This window comes from Heptranchias perlo, chromosome 2, assembly GCF_035084215.1.
Source record: "Heptranchias perlo isolate sHepPer1 chromosome 2, sHepPer1.hap1, whole genome shotgun sequence".
NCBI classification, from domain to species: domain Eukaryota; kingdom Metazoa; phylum Chordata; class Chondrichthyes; order Hexanchiformes; family Hexanchidae; genus Heptranchias; species Heptranchias perlo.
The window spans coordinates 100,530,277-100,550,431 of NC_090326.1; the positions used below are offsets into that span (position 1 = coordinate 100,530,277).

General features: G+C 45.4%; 1 protein-coding gene across 2 annotated transcripts in view; it reads right to left on the reverse strand.

Annotated features, from left to right (window-relative positions):
- Positions 1-20,155, reverse strand: part of tmem245 (transmembrane protein 245) — a 132,885-nt gene that overhangs the window by 47,624 nt on the left and 65,106 nt on the right. For both annotated transcript variants that reach the window (XM_068005110.1, XM_068005103.1), the window contains 2 exons: positions 15,136-15,234; positions 8,395-8,526 (listed from right to left, as the gene is read on the reverse strand). In XM_068005110.1, the coding sequence (XP_067861211.1) occupies positions 8,395-8,526; positions 15,136-15,234 (231 nt within the window). The remainder of the gene's footprint in view (positions 1-8,394; positions 8,527-15,135; positions 15,235-20,155) is intronic.

Consider the following 20,155-nt stretch of genomic DNA (forward strand, 5'->3'; position numbering starts at 1 on the left):
GCTTGTCTAATCTCTGCATTTATACAATCTAGCACTTCAGAGCTGCTGCCAGGGCTCCTATACACAACTCCTACTATAGTCTTAGGTCCTTTCCTATTTCTCAATTCAACCCATAAGGTCTCTGTTGGCTGCTTACCTCTTGTTATATCCTCCTTTATTATTGAAGTGATTTCATCTCTAATCATTAAGGCTACTCCTCCCCCTCTTCCATTTTCCCCATCTCTCCTGTAGACCTTATAACCCGGTATATTTAGTTCCCAATCCTGACCATCCTGCAGCCATGTCTCAGTAATAGCTATCATGTCGTACCCTCCAATTTGAATTTGAACCTGTAGTTCATTTAATTTATTCCTTATACTCCATGCATTTGTATATAGAACTCTTAGTTGGGCCATACACCCTAGCCTGACCTTCAGCTTTGATGCTGGGTTAATCGCCTTACACCTTCTAGTTTTCACTATATCTGTATTGCCTAAAGTACACTATCTTTCTGTTGCTCTATGCATTTCCCTTTTACTTGTTCTTGAACAACTGTTTGTACAATTTGTATTGTAAATTTCCCCTGGGTCTTCCCCTCTCTTGCTGCTCTCAACTTTACTCCCTTCTGACTCCCCGCTCAGGTTCCCATCCCCCTGCCACTCTAGTTTAAACCTTCCCCAACTAGCAAACACCCCCGCGAGGACATTGGTCCCGCTTGTACAGGCCCCACCTTCCCCAGAACCAGTCCCAATGTCCCAGGAATCTAAATCTCTCCCTCCTACACCATCCCTGCAGCCACGCATTCATCCTGTGTATTCTCCTGTTCCTATACTCACTAGCACGTGGCACTGGTAGTAATCCTGAGATCACTACCTTTGAGGTCCTGCTTTTTAATTTATCTCCTAACTCCTTGAATTCACCTTGCAGGACCTCATCCCTTTTTTTAAACCTATGTCGTTGGTACCGATATGGACCACGACTACTGGCTGTTCGCCCTCCCCCTCCAGAATGCCCTGCAGCCGCTCAGTGACATCCTTGACCCTAGCACTAGGGAGGCAACATACCATCCTGCAGTCACGTTTACGGCCATTTAAATAATGTACTGCTTTCCTATTCCTCCTGGCAAAGTGGACAAGTTCACATTTTCCCACATTATACTCCATCTGCCAAATTTTTGCCCACTTAGGATGCCCACAAAGGAGACTCCATACAGTCTCCAGGCCGACATTGTCTCTGTGCTTGAGCAGAAACAGGAACTGATGGTTGTCTGGAGGGGCAAACAGGTCCATTTGCAGACATGCCGAACTCCTCAATATATCCTCAACTACCTCAAGGTGGATCTTCTGCTCACAAGGGTGAACTGTGAGATGACGAGTACCTGTCTTTATATTGTCTACCCCTGCTAAATGCTAGGAGTATTTTCAACATACAAGTTTATTAGTGGGATTGCATCTCGTAATTGGCTATGAAATCCAGACTGTACTGAGTGCCTGATCAGGCACAGGGCTCTGATGAGCCAACTGTCCAGATAAACATGGAGATGGTGGGCGCTAAATTGGGCTGTGTAGCACCCATTGTTTCGGCGCTACACGGCCTCTTGGATGCACACGCACATTTCCTGCGTGTGTTGCGCCAGACGCCATCTTGATAAAGGAGTTGGCGCAGGCGCAGATAACAAACGCTGGAATCATGTAAAGTAGGGAGAAAATGGCTTCAATCAGTGTGCAAAGCTGATTTAAAGTGATAGATGCCATTTTGGGACTTAATGCTCAACTCAACACACAGTCTTAACCCCGACCATCTGAACATGTCTTAGAGTGCCTGGAGGACCCCCCACCAGCGCTATTTTAAAAGGGACCATGTAGGATTTACAGGTTAGTGGCTGGATTATTGCTTCTGGCTGGGGAGACAATTGAAACTGTTTTTGGAGGTCTCCTAGACTTCATAGAATCATAGAATCATAGAAGTTACAACATGGAAACAGGCCCTTCGGCCCAACATGTCCATGTCGCCCAGTTTATACCACTAAGCTAGTCCCAATTGCCTGCACTTGGCCCATATCCCTCGATACCCATCTTCCCCATGTAACTGTCCAAGTGCTTTTTAAAAGACAAAATTGTACCCGCCTCTACTACTGCCTCTGGCAGCTCGTTCCAGACACTCACCACCCTTTGAGTGAAAAAATTGCCCCTCTGGATCCTTTTGTATCTCTCCCCTCTCACCTTAAATCTGTGCCCCCTCGTTATAGACTCCCCTACCTTTGGGAAAAGATTTTGACTATCGACCTTATCTATGCCCCTCATTATTTTATAGACTTCTATAAGATCACCCCTTAACCTCCTACTCTCCAGGGAATAAAGTCCCAGTCTGTCTAACCTCTCCCTGTAAGTCAAACCATCAAGTCCCGGTAGCATCCTAGTAAATCTTTTCTGCACTCTTTCTAGTTTAATAATATCCTTTCTATAATAGGGTGACCAGAACTGTACACAGTACTCCAAGTGTGGCCTCACCAATGCCCTGTACAACTTCAACAAGACATCCCAACTCCTGCATTCAATGTTCTGACCAATGAAACCAAGCATGCTGAATGCCTTCTTCACCACCCTATCCACCTGTGACTCCACTTTCAAGGAGCTATGAATCTGTACTCCTAGATCTCTTTGTTCTATAACTCTCCCCAACGCCCTACCATTAACGGAGTAGGTCCTGGCCCGATTCGATCTACCAAAATGCATCACCTCACATTTATCTAAATTAAACTCCATCTGCCATTCATCGGCCCACTGGCCCAATTGATCAAGATCCCGTTGCAATCCTAGATAACCTTCTTCACTGTCCACAATGCCACCAATCTTGGTGTCATCTGCAAACTTACTAACCATGCCTCCTAAATTCTCATCCAAATCATTAATATAAATAACAAATAACAGCGGACCCAGCACCGATCCCTGAGGCACACCGCTGGACACAGGCATCCAGTTTGAAAAACAACCCTCCACAACCACCCTCTGTCTTCTGTCGTCAAGCCAATTTTGTATCCAATTGGCTACCTCACCTTGGATCCCATGAGATTTAACCTTATGTAACAACCTACCATGCGGTACCTTGTCAAATGCTTTGCTGAAGTCCATGTAGACCACGTCTACTGCACAGCCCTCATCTATCTTCTTGGTTACCCCTTCAAAAAACTCAATCAAATTCGTGAGACATGATTTTCCTCTCACAAAACCATGCTGACTGTTCCTAATTAGTCCCTGCCTCTCCAAATGCCTGTAGATCCTGTCCCTCAGAATACCCTCTAACAACTTACCCACTACAGATGTCAGGCTCACTGGTCTGTAGTTCCCAGGCTTTTCCCTGCCGCCCTTCTTAAACAAAGGCACAACATTTGCTACCCTCCAATCTTCAGGCACCTCACCTGTAGCGGTGGATGATTCAAATATCTCTGCTAGGGGACCCGCAATTTCCTCCCTAACCTCCCATAACGTCCTGGGATACATTTCATCAGGTCCCGGAGATTTATCTACCTTGATGCGCGTTAAGACTTCCAGCACCTCCCTCTCTGTAATATGTACACTCCTCAATACATCACTATTTATTTCCCCAAGTTCCCTAACATCCATGCCTTTCTCAACCGTAAATACCGATGTGAAATATTCATTCAGGATCTCACCCATCTCTTGTGGTTCCGCACATAGATGACCTTGTTGATCCTTAAGAGGCCCTACTCTCTCCCTAGTTACCCTTTTGCCCTTTATGTATTTGTAGAAGCTCTTTGGATTCACCTTTGCCTGATCTGCCAAAGCAATCTCATATCCCCTTTTTGCCCTCCTGATTTCTCTCTTAACTCTACTCCGGCAATCTCTATACTCTTCAAGGGATCCACTTGATCCCAGCTGCCTATGCATGTCATATGCCTCCTTCTTATTTTTGACTAGTGCCTCAATCTCCCGAGTCATCCAAGGTTCCCTACTTCTACCAGCCTTGCCCTTCACTTTATAAGGAATGTGCTTACACTGAACCCTGGTTAACACACTTTTGAAAGCCTCCCACTTACCAGACGTCCCTTTGCCTGCCAACAGACTCTCCCAATTAACTTCTGAAAGTTCCTGTCTAATACCATCAAAATTGGCCTTTCCCCAATTTAGAATTTTAACTTTTGGGCCAGACCTATCCTTCTCCATAGCTATCTTAAAACTAATGGAATTATGATCACTGGTCCCAAAGTGATCCCTCACTAACACTTCTGTCACCTGCCCTTCCTTATTTCCCAAGAGGAGGTCAAGTTTTGCCCCCTCTCTAGTCGGGCCATCCACATACTGAATGAGAAATTCCTCCTGAATACACTCAACAAATTTCTCTCCATCCAAGCCCCTAATGCTATGGCTGTCCCAGTCAATGTTGGGAAAGTTAAAGTCCCCTACTATTACCACCCTATTTTTCTTGCAGCTGTCTGTAATCTCCTTACATATTTGCTCCTCAATTTCCCGTTGACTATTTGGGGGTCTGTAGTACAATCCTATCAAAGTGATCTCTCCCTTCTTATTTTTCAGTTCTACCCATATGGACTCAGTGGGCGAACCCTCGGATATATCCCCTCTCACTACTGCCGTGATGTTCTCCCTAATCAAGAACGCAACTCCCCCTCCTCTCTTACCTCCTGCTCTATCTTTCCTATAGCATCTGTACCCTGGAACATTGAGCTGCCAGTCCTGCCCCTCCCTTAGCCATGTTTCAGTAATAGCTATAACATCCCATTCCCATGTACCCATCCATGCCCTGAGTTCATCTGCCTTGCCCATCAGACTTCTTGCATTGAAATAAATGCAGTTTAATCTAGACTTCCCTTGGTCTTTGCCCTGCTTTCTCAGACCATCTGTCCGGTCATGTTCTGTACACTCTCCCTTACTGCCTTTTGTTTCTGTCACCACTTTATTTCCCACTGACTTCCTGCATCGGTTCCCATCCCCCTGCCACATTAGTTTAAACCCTCCCCAACAGCACTAGCAAACACTCCCCCTAGGACATTGGTTCCAGTCCTGCCCAGATGCAGACCGTCCAATTTGTACTGGTCCCACCTCCCCCAGAACCGGTTCCAATGGCCCAGGAATTTGAATCCCTCCCTCTTGCACCATCTCTCAAGCCACGTATTCATCTTAGCTATCCTGTCATTCCTACTCTGACTAGCCCGTGGCACTGGTAGCAACCCTGAGATTACTACCTTTGAGGTCCTACTCTTTAGTTTAACTCCTAACTCCCTAAATTCAGCTTGTAGGACCTCATCCTGTTTTTTACCTATATCGTTGGTGCCTATATGCACCACGACAACTGGCTGTTCACCCTCCCCCTCCAGAATGTCCTGCAGCCGCTCCGAGACATCCTTGACCCTTGCACCAGGGAGGCAACATACCATCCTGGAGTCTCGGTTGCGTCCGCAGAAACGCCTGTCTATTCCCCTTACAATCGAGTCCCCTATCACTATAGCTCTGCCACTCTTTTTCCTGCCCTCCTGTGCAGCAGAGCCAGCCACGGTGCCATGAACCTGGCCACTGCCACCTTCCCCTGCTGAGCCATCTCCGCCAACAGTATCCAAAACGGTATACCTGTTTTGGAGGGAGATGGCCGCAGGGGACCCCTGCACTGCCTTCCTACTCTTCCTCTGTCTGTTGGTCACCCATTCACTATCTCCCTCAGTAATTTTTATCTGCGGTGTGACTTCAATACTAGAACGGGGGACATAGTCTAACATTTAGAGCCAGAACGTGCAGGAGAGAAGTTAGGAAACACAAAGGGTGGGAGACGTTTGGAACGCTTTTCTGTAGGTGGCAGTTGATGCTAGCTCACTTGTGAATGTTAAATCTGAGATTGCTAGATTTCTGTGAACCAAGGGTATTAAGGGATATGGGGCTAAGGCGGTTATATGGAGTTAGGTCACAGGTCCACCATGATCTCATTGAATGGTGGAACAGGTTCAAGGGGCTAAATGCCACTGTCACTTGCTGCCTCATGATATGCACCACCTTCTCCTGCAAGAAAGCTGGACGTGTGTCTGGGTGATGTGCCAGTCATATAGCTGCCAGTGCGTGTGGCCTGTGAGTTGTGGGTGGATGGCTTGAAACAGTGGTAATATGTAAGGGTGAGAGGAAGCATCTGATTGGAAGAGTTGAGTACTGATGGAAAGAGTTTATTGGTATGTGGGGGCTGGGGGCTGGGGGTTGTAGTGCGTGGTGCAGTTGGTAGGAGACGCCACTTGACAGTTGACCTCACTCACCTTGACTAATCATGTCAAACCACTGAACTTCTTCCTGCACTGCATCCATGTTCATGATGCTGTGCACCTGGCATTGACTTCGTCCCCCGCTGCCTCCCACTGTCTTTTGAGTATATGTCTGGAGGGCCTCTTGCTCCCCCTGCAGATATAGGATGTCCCTCCTTCTGTCTACCTCTTGCATCCAAGGTCTCTAGTGCATCAGCAGAGAACCTTAGCGCATGCACTCTCGCAGGCCTGGTACCAACTCAGATCGGCAGATTGGTGAGGTCTGGTGTGCAGATTGGAGGATGTGGGATTTAGTATTGCGCAACCTTTATTCAATGTTTTAACATAAATCAGTATGTAAACATAGGTATGGGATCTGCATCTGTGTTTTACGTGTGCGATGTCTGATCTCTGTTCAGACTCCATACAGACAGTTGACTGTTATTTTAAGCAAACAGGTACCAGCTACCTTTAAGAGATTTCTAAGAAACATCCTCCCTTTAAGAGATTGAGCTCCCTCTGGTGGTGGAAAGTGCTAACTGCATTGATTTCATGTGCAAGGCCTGGAAAGGAACACTGATTGCAGGTAAGTGCTCTCGTGGGTCCAAACTTGCGACCTGCCCGCACAGGGTCCGTCTGGCGCAGGGTGGTAGCATCATCGCTATCACCGCCCAAAACGGACCCTTATCGAATTTCTCCCCCAGTGTATATGGAGATGCACGGCAACAGCTGATGGGCACTTAGTAAAACCCTTGGGTGCTGAGGAGCCTGAAGGGAATTAATCTTTGTATTAATAACTTTACCCGTCAAAACTGAACCTGAGAAACTTCCGGTAATGTACCCAAATGGCAACAGCAACAATGCATTCTTTGGTCTATTACAGCCATCCGGTTCCCTGGGTACACTAACTGGATAACCTGTAGAAGTATGACAATCTTGAATTTCTCCTGCTTTAGGAAGTGATTTCAGAACCGAGATCTAGTATCGGGTAAAGTTCCCTGCCTTTTTGGAAACCACAAAATACCTGGAATAGCAAATCATTCTCTCCTGATCTTGGTAAACTCTTTCAATCGCCTCTGATATTCATTTATTACAGCTGGCAAAACTGTGAATAGGTCCTGCAGGTGGTCCAGTCTACCACCCAATGGAAGATGCTTGTGAAATGGAGTGGATCATCTTCATGGTGTTGAAATTTTCAGAGGTCCAACAAGACCAGCAAAGAAAGTTTAGCAGGGAAAAGTGAATTGGATCAATGGCACAGGTTATAGGAGACCATGTTAGCACTGTTTATCTACAATGTTATGACGCTTTAGAATCTATCAAGCTAGGCTATATCCTTAAGGTGTGCAGAGAATGCAGAATTTTTGTTGCACTGATTTTACTGGATAGACTAGCAATAACAGACTCCCACTCAACATGAATTTGTTTCCATATGAAGAATTACAGTATTCTAGGATATCTGTAATACTTGTAAACCTTGAAAGAAAACATTCACTATAGATTTTTTTGGGATATAAAGTTGTTCATGGTATTCTTCTTTCTACACCCACTTCACACAAGTGGTGGATGGTTTCAGACACTCGCCTCCAAATGGCTTTTCATGGGAGAGATTAGACAGTGAATGCTAGGAGGCAACTCAATCACGAGGACATCATAGCCAAGCCCAATCCGTCCAACTCCTGGATAGGGATCAGCAGCAGTTTTCTGGCTGATTTTAAAATATTTTGTATTTTAATAGATCATTAAACATGGCTCTTGTTAAGTAATTGACTTATTATACCCAGTTGTGATTTTATTCTCTGCTTCTACTGTCTCACGATCTCTGGAACTTTCTCCTATGACTAGTGGCCCTTTTGCTCATATCAGTTTTTATAATTTATTACTGGAGCATTACAAATAGCAATGAGAAACCAGGAAAGAATAATCTGAAAAAGGACAAGAGTCAATTTAAAAGCAAATCTACATGGTAGCTTAAATAAATTAATATATAAAAATTACTCTACAGTCCAAATAAGTGATTTTCTACAGAACATAAACACAGGTACGAAAACATGATTATATGCTAGATTTTAAAATATGCTGTTAAGGCTTTAGTGTAGGTGATCTTATCACAAAGATAAAGACTTCATTTTTAACTACTTAAAATTTAAGACACTCACAGAAAGGAATGTCTCAATGTTCTCATGAATGAAGGAGGCAACATCTTGCCAGTCTAAAATGTCTCCGAGCCAACTGTTTTGTCGATTGATGGCCAATTTATGACCTTTATGTCTTCCAGAATGAGTTACATTCTAAACAATAAAGAAAAAATATAAAAGGAAATTGTCAAAATATGTGCCACAGACAACTTTTATGCATTGTTAATTATCTTCCATTTTGATGCAGCATCTCAAAAGGACAGTGGAAACCTTGGTATACTTAGACTTCTAAAATATCTGATAAAGTTATCCATTCACAAGTTTTCATTTGGAACAAGTTCGCTGAAGGGTAAGATCTGGCAGGGCATAGGGGAATGACGTCTGGGTTGGCGAAGTGTTGAGTTGGCGAAGTGCTGAGTTGAGTGTTCCAGGGAGAGAGAGGGGGAGGAGGGAGGAGGAGAAAGAGTGTGGGGAAGAGAGTGCTGGGCTGAGTGTTCCAGGGAAAGTGTGGGGGGGGGGGGGGGGGGAGAGGGGGGGAGAAACACGGCAAGGAGAGCGCGGGGGGGGGGGGGGGGAAACGCGGGCAAGCGTGGGTGCATGGGGCGGGGGAAGAGAGCGGGGGCGAGCAGGGGAGCGGGAAAGAGCAGGCGCAGGTAGGGAGAGGAGGGGGGAAAAGAGAGTGATAGGGAGAGACAGAGACATAAGAAGCAAGAGAGAAACAGAGAATGAAAGACAGAGAGAGAGCAACAAGATAGTGAGACAGAGGGGGAGATGGAGAGAGTAATCTCTAGTGTAGAAACGTTACAGCACAGGAAGCATCCATTCGGCCCATTGTGCCTGTGTCAGTTCTTTGGAAGAGCTATCGAATTAATCCCATTCCCGTGCTCTTTCCCCATAGCCCTGTAATTTTTTTTCCTTCAATTATTTATTCAATTCCCTTTTGGAAGTTATTATTGAATCTGATTCCATCACCCTTTCAGGCAGTGCATTCCAGAGCATAACAACTCGCTGCGTAAAAAAATGTTTCCTCATCTCGCCTCTAGTTCTTTTGCCAATCACCTTAAATCTGTGTCCGACTGTTGCTGACCCTTCTGCCACTGGAAACAGTTTCTCCTGGTTTACTCTGTCAAAACCCTTCATGATTTTTAACACCTCTATCAAATCTCCCCTTAACCTCCTCTGCTCTAAGGAGAACAACCCCAGTTTCTCCAGTCTATCCACATAACTGAAGTCCCTCATCCCTGGTACCATTCTAGTAAATCACTGCTGCACCCTCTCTAAGGACTTGACATCCTTCCTAAAGTGTGGTGCCCAGACTGAACATAATATGCAAGACTGGCAGCTCAATATTCCGGGGTACAGAATCTTCAGGCGAGACAGAGGGGGAGGTACAAGAGGAGGGGGGGTCGCAATATTAATTAAAGAATCAATTACTGCCATAAGGAGGGATGATATATTAGCAGGTTCCTCTAATGAGGCCATATGGGTGGAGCTTAAAAACAAAAAGGGGGCAAGCACTTTGATGGGAGTGTACTATAGGCCCCCAGTCAGGGGGAGATAGAGGAACAGATATGTAGGCAAATCTCAGAAAATTGTGCAAATAATAGGGTAATAATAGTGGGGGATTTCAACTTCCCCAATATTAACTGGGATACTCAGAGTGTAAAAGGCTTAGAGGGTACAAAATTCTTAACGTGCATCCAGGAGAGCTTTTTGAGCCAGCATGTAGAAAGTCCTACAAGAGAGGGGGCGGTACTGGACCTAATTCTAGGGAATGTGGCCGGCCAAGTGGAAGAAGTGCTAGTAGGTGAGCACTTTGGTGACAGTGACCATAATTCGGTGAGATTTAAGGTGGTCATGGAAAAGGACAGGGAGGGGCCGGAAATAAAGGTTCTAAATTGGGGGAAGGCCGATTTTAATAGGATAAGGCAGGATCTGGCCAAAATGGACAGGGATCAGCTGCTTGTAGGAAAATCCGCATCGGAGCAATGGGAGTCTTTCAGAAGGGAGATTGAGACCATACAATGGCAACATGTTCCCGTAAAGGTCAAGGGTGGTTCCAAGAACTCCAGGGAACCTTGGATGTCAGGGGATATACGAGAATGGATTAGGAAAAAAAGGAGGGCTTTTGGCAGATACAAAAGGCTAAAGACGGAGGAAGCCCCAGAGGAGTACAAAAAGTGCAGGGGGATACTTAAAAAAGAAATGAGGAGATCAAGGAGGGGCCATGAAATAACACTGGCGAGCAGAATAAAGGAAAATCCTAAGATGTTTTATAAGTATATTAAGGGTAAGAGGATGACTAGGGAAAAAATAGGGCCCATTAGGGACAAAAATGGCAATCAGTATGTTTTTTTTTATTCGTTCACGGGATGTGGGCTTCGCTGGCAAGGCCGGCATTTATTGCCCATCCCTAATTGCCCTTGAGAAGGTGGTGGTGAGCCGCCTTCTTGAACTGCTGCAGTCCGTGAGGTGACGGTTCTCCCACAGTGCTGTTAGGAAGGGAGTTCCAGGATTTTGACCCAGCGACAATGAAGGAACGGCGATATATTTCCAAGTCGGGATGGTGTGTGACTTGGAGGGGAACGTGCAGGTGGTGTTGTTCCCATGCGCCTGCTGCCCTTGTCCTTCTAGGTGGTAGAGGTCGCGGGTTTGGGAGGTGCTGTCGAAGAAGCCTTGGCGAGTTGCTGCAGTGCATCCTGTGGATGGTGCACACTGCAGCCACAGTGCGCCGGTGGTGAAGGGAGTGAATGTTTAGGGTGGTGGATGGGGTGCCAATCAAGCGGGCTGCTTTATCTTGGATGGTGTCGAGCTTCTTGAGTGTTGTTGGAGCTGCACTCATCCAGGCAAGTGGAGAGTATTCCATCACACTCCTGACTTGTGCCTTGTAGATGGTGGAAAGGCTTTGGGGAGTCAGGAGGTGAGTCACTCGCCGCAGAATACCCAGCCTCTGACCTGCTCTCGTAGCCACAGTATTTATATGGCTGGTCCAGTTAAGTTTCTGGTCAATGGTGGCCCCCAGGATGTTGATGGTGGGGGATTCGGCGATGGTAATGCCGTTGAATGTCAAGGGGAGGTGGTTAGACACTCTCTTGTTGGAGATGGTCATTGCCTGGCACTTATCTGGCGCGAATGTTACTTGCCACTTATCAGCCCAAGCCTGGATGTTGTCCAGGTCTTGCTGCATGCGGGCTCAGACTGCTTCATTATCTGAGGGGTTGCGAATGGAACTGAACACTGTGCAGTCATCAGCGAACATCCCCATTTCTGACCTTATGATGGAGGGAAGGTCATTGATGAAGCAGCTGAAGATGGTTGGGCCTAGGACACTGCCCTGAGGAACTCCTGCAGCAATGCCCTGGGGCTGAGATGCTTGGCCTCCAACAACCACTACCATCTTCCTTTGTGCTAGGTATGACTCCAGCCACTGGAGAGTTTTCCCCCTGATTCCCATTGACTTCAATTTTACTAGGGCGCCTTGGTGCCACACTCGGTCAAATGCTGCCTTGATGTCAAGGGCAGTCACTCTCACCTCACCTCTGGAATTCAGCTCTTTTGTCCATGTTTGGACCAAGGCTGTAATGAGGTCTGGAGCCGAGTGGTCCTGGCGGAACCCAAACTGAGCATCGGTGAGCAGGTTATTGGTGAGTAAGTGCCGCTTGATAGCACTGTCGACGACACCTTCCATCACTTTGCTGATGATTGAGAGTAGACTGATGGGGCGGTAATTGGCCGGATTGGATTTGTCCTGCTTTTTGTGGACAGGACATACCTGGGCAATTTTCCACATTGTCGGGTGGATGCCAGTGTTGTAGCTGTACTGGAACAGCTTGGCTAGAGGCGCAGCTAGTTCTGGAGCACAAGTCTTCAGCACTACAGCTGGGATGTTGTCGGGGCCCATAGCCTTTGCTGTATCCAGTGCACTCAGCCGTTTCTTGATATCACGTGGAGTGAATCGAATTGGCCGAAGACTGGCTTCCGTGATGGTGGGGATATCGGGAGGAGGCCGAGATGGATTATCCACTCGGCACTTCTGGCTGAAGATGGTTGCAAACGCTTCAGTCTTGTCTTTTGCACTCACGTGCTGGACTCCGCCATCATTGAGAATGGGGATGTTTGCAGAGCCTCCTCCTCCTGTTAGTTGTTTAATTGTCCACCACCATTCACGACTGGATGTGGCAGGACTGCAGAGCTTTGATCTGATCCGTTGGTTGTGGAATCGCTTAGCTCTGCCTATAGCATGTTGCTTCCGCTGTTTAGCATGCATGTAGTCCTGAGTTGTAGCTTCACCAGGTTGGCACCTCATTTTTAGGTACGCCTGGTGCTGCTCCTGGCATGCTCTTCTGCACTCCTCATTGAACCAGGGTTGATCCCCTGGCTTGTTGGTAATGGTAGAGTGAGGAATATGCCGGGCCATGAGGTTACAGATTGTGCTGGAATACAATTCTGCTGCTGCTGATGGCCCACAGCGCCTCATGGATGCCCAGTTTTGAGCTGCTGGATCTGTTCTGAATCTATCCCATTTAGCACGGTGGTAGTGCCACACAACACGTTGGATGGTGTCCTCAGTGCGAAGACGGGATTTCATCTCCACGAGGACTGTGCGGTGGTCACTCCTACCAATACTGTCATGGACAGATGCATTTGCGACAGGTAGATTGGTGAGGACGAGGTCAAGTAAGTTTTTCCCTCGTGTTGGTTCGCTCACCACCTGCCGCAGGCCCAGTCTAGCAGCTATGTCCTTCAGGACTCGGCCAGCTCGGTCAGTAGTGGTGCTACCGAGCCACTCTTGGTGATGGACATTGAAGTCCCCCACCCAGAGTACATTTTGTGCCCTTGCTACCCTCAGTGCTTCCTCCAAGCACTGAGGCCGGCAGATGTAGGAGGGGTTCTAAATGAATTTTTTGCATCTGTTTTCACTATGGAGAAGGACGATGTAGACATAGAAATACAGCAGGGGGACTGTGATATACTCGAACATATTAACATCGAGCGGGAGGAGGTATTGGCGGTTTTAGCAGGCCTAAAAATGGATAAATCCCCAGGCCCGGACGAAATGTATCCCAGGCTGCTGTGTGAGGCAAAGGAGGAGATTGCGGGGGCTCGAACACATATATTCAGAACCTCTCTGGCCACAGGGGATGTGCCAGAGGACTGGAGAACCACTAATGTAGTACCATTATTCAAGAAGGGGAGTAGAAAAAACCAGGGAACTACAGGCCAGTGAGCCTAACATCAGTGGTAGGAAAATTATTGGAAAAAATTCTGAAGGACAAAATTAGTCTCCACTTGGAGAAGCAAGGATTAATCAGGGATAGTCAACATGGCTTTGTCAAGGGAAGATCATGTCTGACTAATTTGATTGAATTTTTTGAGGGGGTGACTAGGCGTGTGGATGAGGGTAACGCAGTGGATGTGGTATACATGGATTTCAGTAAGGCCTTCGATAAAGTCCCCCACAGGAGACTGGTCAAGAAGGTTCGAGCCCATGGAATCCAGGGTGCCTTGGCACTTTGGATACAAAACTGGCTTAGTGGCAGAAGGCAGAGGGTGATGGTCAAAGGTTGTTTTTGTGACTGGAAGCCTGTGGCCAGTGGGGTACCACAGGGATCTGTGCTGGGGCCCTTGCTGTTTGTGGTCCACATTAATGACTTGGATATGAATGTAAAAGGTATGATCAGTAAGTTCGCTGATGATACAAAGATTGGTAGGGTGGTAAATAGCGAGGAGGAAAGCCTCAGTCTGCAGGACGATATAGATGGGTTGGTCAGATGGGCGGAACAGTGGCAAATGGAATTTAACCCGGAAAAGTGCGAGGTGATGCACTTTGGAAGGACTAACAAGGCAAGGGAATACACAATGAATGGGAGGACCCTAGGCAAGACAGAGGGTCAGAGGGATCTTGGTGTGCAAGTTCACAGATCCCTGAAGGCGGCGGAACAGGTAGATAAGGTGGTAAAGAAGGCATATGGGATACTTGCCTTTATTAGCTGAGGCACAGAATATAAGAGCAAGGAGGTTATGATGGAGCTGTATAAAACACTGGTTAGGCCACAGCTGGAGTACTGTGTGCAGTTCTGGTCGCCACACTACAGGAAGGATGTGATCGCTTTGGAGAGGGTGCAGAGGAGATTCACCAGGATGTTACCAGGGCTGGAGCGCTTCAGCTATGAAGAGACTCTGGGAAGATTGGGTTTGTTTTCCTTGGAGCAGAGGAGGCTGAGGGGGGACATGATTGAGGTGTACAAAATTATGAGGGGCACAGACAGGATGGATACTAAGGAGCTTTTTCCCTTCGTTGAGGGTACTATAACAAGGGGACATAGATTCAAGGTAAAAGGCGGGAGGTTTAGAGGGGATTTGAGAAAGAACTTTTTCACCCAGAGGGTGGTTGGAGTCTGGAACTCACTGCCTGAAAGGGTTGTGGAGGCAGGAACCCTCAACATTCAAGAAGAATTTGGATGAGCACTTGAAATGCCATAGCATACAAGGCTACGGACCAAATGCTGGAATATGGGATTAGAGTAGACAGGGCTTGATGGCCGGCGCGGACACGATGGGCCGAAGGGCCTCTATCCGTGCTGTATAACTCTATGACTCTATCTATGACTCTACTGTCCAATTGTTATTTTATTTTGTTAGCCATCTGCAGATGAACCCAATCTTTTACACAGCAAATCTGTTTAATTGGATTTACATCTTAGAGTATCTAGAAATAATATTTTTAGAATTTGGGACCATTTTCCACATTTTAACACTCACCTTCACAAACCAATTATGATACAATCTGTCCCACAGCTCCAGCACTTGCTTCTCTATAACTGCCGTGTTGTTCATCTTGTCTCCTAACATCTTATGAAGCTGAACAAGCACAAAAATAATCAGTATTGAATACATTTTGAAAAAGAGAAACCTAGTATCAAGAATTTACATATTATCTTTCACATATAAAAGCACCTTGGGGTGTTTGTTAAGTGATCAGAAGACACTGAGGACACGAAGTGGGACAAAAGTTACAGGAAACAACCAGAACCATGATCAAAGAGGAGAGATTTGAGGAGGGTTTTGAAAGTAAGGAGAGCGTTTGCAACACAGGGAAATTTAGGCAAAGTGTTCCAGAGTGCAGGGAGATGGAGGCTAAATGATGCAGCAGAGGGAGAGGGAAGACAATACACCAGAGTCAGAAAAACAAAGGGTGCTTGTTGGTACTTAGGGCTGGAGGAGTATAAAAAAGTTAAATGTGCACCACTTTTTAAGGCAGATAGATGACCAAGATGTTTTCTTAGTTCGTTCTGCGCAATTAGAGGAGATGCTTCACAAGTGCAAGATCCAACTGCAAAAATTAAAATCTGACACCTCATCCATCGTGACCCATTTGCTCACCTTTCCAAATAAGAGAATTTCTGAAGTCTTGGGCGGGGAGGGGGTGTGGAATCTTGCCCACAAACTACCAAGGGCTCCCAACTCCTGATCTGTCCTGTCAGCCATGTTAACAGTGTTTGGGTACTTAGAAGTGTTGAGGCTATCGAGCAGAGTAGCGATTTGGGCATAAAAAAGCAGACTGTCAGGAAGGGACAGAGAGTTTAACAAAGGTAATAGGGCATTAGTGACTAAGGTCACATCAGGGAAAAATGGTAAAAAAGTTTAAATTAAAGGCGCTATATCTGAATGCACGAAGCATTCATATCAAGATAGATGAAATTAATGGCACAAAGAGATAAATGGATTTGATCTAGTAGCCATTACTGAGACGTGGTTGCAGAGTAACCAAGGTTGGGAATTAAATATTCCAGGGTACTTGACTTTTAGAAAAGATAGTCAAAATGGAAAAGTGGGCGGGGGGGGGGTGGGGGGGGAATAGCCCTGATAATAAAGGATGAAATAAAGGCAGTAGTGAGAAAGAATCTGAGCTCAGAAAATCAGGATGTAGAATCAGTATGGGTGGAGCTAATCAATAACAAAGGGCAGAAAACACTGGTAGGAGTAGTTTATCGGCCCCCTAACAGTAGTTATCGTGTTGGACAGAGTATAAATCAGGAAATCAGAGGAGCATGTAACAAGGGTAATGCAATAATCATGGGGGACTTTAATCTTCATATAGACTGGGCAAACCAAATTGGTAAAAGTAGTTTGAAGGACAAGTTCATGGAATGCATTCGAGACAGTTTCCTAGAACAATATAATCGAGGAACCAACTAGGGAACAGGCTATTTTAGATCCAGTAATGTGTAATGAGACAGGGTTAATTAGTAATCTTATAGTTAAGGATCCTTTGGGGCAGAGCAATCATAATATGATGGAATTTCATAGAGTTTGAGAGTGAAATAGTTAAGTCCAAAACTAGGGTCTTAAATTTAAACAAAGCCAATTACGTATGTATGAGGGATGAGTTGGCTAAGGTAGATTGGGAAATTAGATTAAAAGATAGATAAGCAATGGTGAACATTTAAAGAAATAATTCAGAATTCTCAACGAATATACATTCCCTCAAGGAACAAAAACTCCACGGGAAAAGCGATCCAACTTTGGCTAACGAGAGAAGTTCAGGATAGTATTAGATTAAAAGAAGAGGCTTACAGTGTTGCCAAAAAGAGTAGTAAGCCTGAGGATTGGGAGGGTTTTAGAAATCAGAAAAGGAAAACCAAGAAATTGATAAAGAGGGAGAAAATTGAATGAGAGTAGACTAGCAAGAGATATAAAACCAGATTGTAAGAGCATCTACAAGTATGTAAAAAGGAAGAGGTTAGCAAAAGTTAACGTGGGTCCCTTAGAGGCAGAGACAGGAGAAATTACAATGGGGAATAAGGAAATGGCAGAATTAAACAAGTATTTCGTATCTGTCTTCACAGTAGAAGACACAAAAAACATACCAGAAATAGCGAGGAACCAAGGGGCTAATGAGAGGGAGGAACTTAAAGTGATCAAGATTAGTAAAGAAAAAGTACTGGAGAAATTAATGGGACTAAAAGCCAACAAATCCTCTGAACCTGATGGCCTACATCCTAGGGTTTTAGTAGAGGTGGCTGCAGAGGTAGTGGATGCATTAGTTTTGATCTTCTAGAATTCCCTAGATTCTAGAATGGTCCCAGTGGATTTGAATGTAACCTCACTATTCAAGGAGGGAGACAGAAAACAGGGAACTAAAGCCAGTCAGCCTCACATCCGTAGGAGGGAAAATGCTAGAATCTATTATTAAGGATGTAGTAACAGGGCACATAGAAAATCATAATATGATTAGACAGAGTCAACATGGTTTTATGAAAGGGAAATTGTGTTGAACAAATCTATTAGAGTTTTTTTTTGAGGGTGTAACTAGCAGGGTGGATAAGGGGGAATTAGTGGATGTCATATATTTGGATTTTCAAAAGGCAATCGATAAGGTGCCACACAAGAAGTTGTTGTACAAGATTAGGCCTCATGGGATTGGGGGTAATTTATTCGCATGGATTGAGGATTGGTTGAAGGACAGAGTGCAGGAATAAATGGGTCATTTTCGGGTTTGCAGGTTGTAACTAGCGGGGTGTCGCAAGCTTGGGCATCAGCTGTTTACAATAGATATTAATGGCTTAGATGAGGGGACCGAGTGTAATGTATCCAAGTTTGCTGACGATACAAAGCTAAGTGGGAAAGTAAACTGTGAGGAGGACACAAAGAGTCTGCAAAGGGATATAGACAGGTTAAGCAAGTGGATGAGAAGGTGGCAGAAGCAGTATAATGTGGGGAAATTATCCACATTGGTAGGAAGAATAGAAAAGTGGAATATTTTTTAAAAGGTAAGAGACTAAGAAATGTTGGTAGTCAGAGGGATTTGGGTGTTCTTGTACACTAATCACAGAAAATTAACATGCAGGTACAGCAAGCAATTAGGAAGGCAAATGGTATGTTAGCCTTTATTGCAAGGGGGTTGGAGTATGAGAGTAAGGAGGTCTTGCTGCAATTATTTAGGGCTGTGGTAAGACCACACCTGGAGTACCTAAGGAAGGATATACTTGCCTTAGAGGGGGTGCAACGAAGATTCACTGGGATGAGAGGGTTGTCCTATGAGAAGAGATTGAGTAGAATGGACCTATATTCTCTGGAGTTTAGAAGAATGAGAGGTGGTCTCATTGAAATGTATAAAATTCTGAGAGGGCTTGACAGGTTAGATGCTGAGAGGCTAGAACTAGGGGTCATAGTCTTAAGATAAGGGGTCGGCCATTTAGGACCGAGATGAGGAAAAATTTCTTCACTCAGTGGGTTGCGCATCTTTGGAATTCTCTACCCCAGAGGGCTGTGGATGCTCAGTTGTTGGGTATATTCAAGACTGAGATTGATAGATTTTTGGACACTAAGGGAATCAAGGGATAGAGCAGGAAAGTGGAGTTGAGGTAGATCAGTCATCTGCTAAGGAGTGGAACATGGCACCCAAGTCTATAAATAGTCACATGATCTTCTTAACTATTGTTGGATCAATGCGGAGCAGGCTTGAGGGGCCGTATGGCCTACTCATGATCCGATTATGTTCTTATGAGGGCCAAGGGACAGTTTCATGCATTTCCATTTGGACTCATCTATGATAATAAAGATGTCTAATCAAGACAGTAATCAAAATATACAGTCACATGGCCCACTTCACTCCCTACTGATTCTTCACTCATCTTTTCTTCTCCTTCTCTTTCATAGAATCATAGAAGTTACAACATGGAAACAGGCCCTTCGGCCCAACATGTCCATGTCGCCCAGTTTATACCACTAAGCTAGTCCCAATTGCCTGCACTTGGCCCATATCCCTCTATACCCATCTTACCCATGTAACTGTCCAAATGCTTTTTAAAAGACAAAATTGTACCCGCCTCTACTACTGCCTCTGGCAGCTCGTTCCAGACACTCACCACCCTTTGAGTGAAAAAAATTGCCCCTCTGGACCCTTTTGTATCTCTCCCCTCTCACCTTAAATCCATGTCCCCTCGTTATAGACACCCCTACCTTTGGGAAAAGATTTTGACTATCTACCTTATCTATGCCCCTCATTATTTTATAGACTTCTATAAGATCACCCCTTAACCTCCTGCTCTCCAGGGAAAAAAGTCCCAGTCTGTCTAACCTCTCCCTATAAGTCAAACCATCAAGTCCCGGTAGCATCCTAGTAAATCTTTTCTGCACTCTTTCTAGTTTAATAATATCCTTTCTATAATAGGGTGACCAGAACTGTACACAGTACTCCAAGTGTGGCCTCACCAATGCCCTGTACAACTTCAACAAGACATCCCAACTCCTGCATTCAATGTTCTGACCAATGAAACCAAGCATGCTGAATGCCTTCTTCACCACCCTATCCACCTGTGACTCCACTTTCAAGGAGCTATGAATCTGTACTCCCAGATCTCTTTGTTCTATAACTCTCCCCAACGCCCTACCATTAACGGAATAGGTCCTGGCCCGATTCGATCTACCAAAATGCATCACCTCACATTTATCTAAATTAAACTCCATCTGCCATTCATCGGCCCACTGGCCCAATTTATCAAGATCCCGTTGCAATCCTAGATAACCTTCTTCACTGTCCACAATGCCACCAATCTTGGTGTCATCTGCAAACTTACTAACCATGCCTCCTAAATTCTCATCCAAATCATTAATATAAATAACAAATAACAGCGGACCCAGCACCGATCCCTGAGGCACACCGCTGGACACAGGCATCCAGTTTGAAAAACAACCCTCCACAACCACCCTCTGTCTTCTGTCGTCAAGCCAATTTTGTATCCAATTGGCTACCTCACCTTGGATCCCATGAGATTTA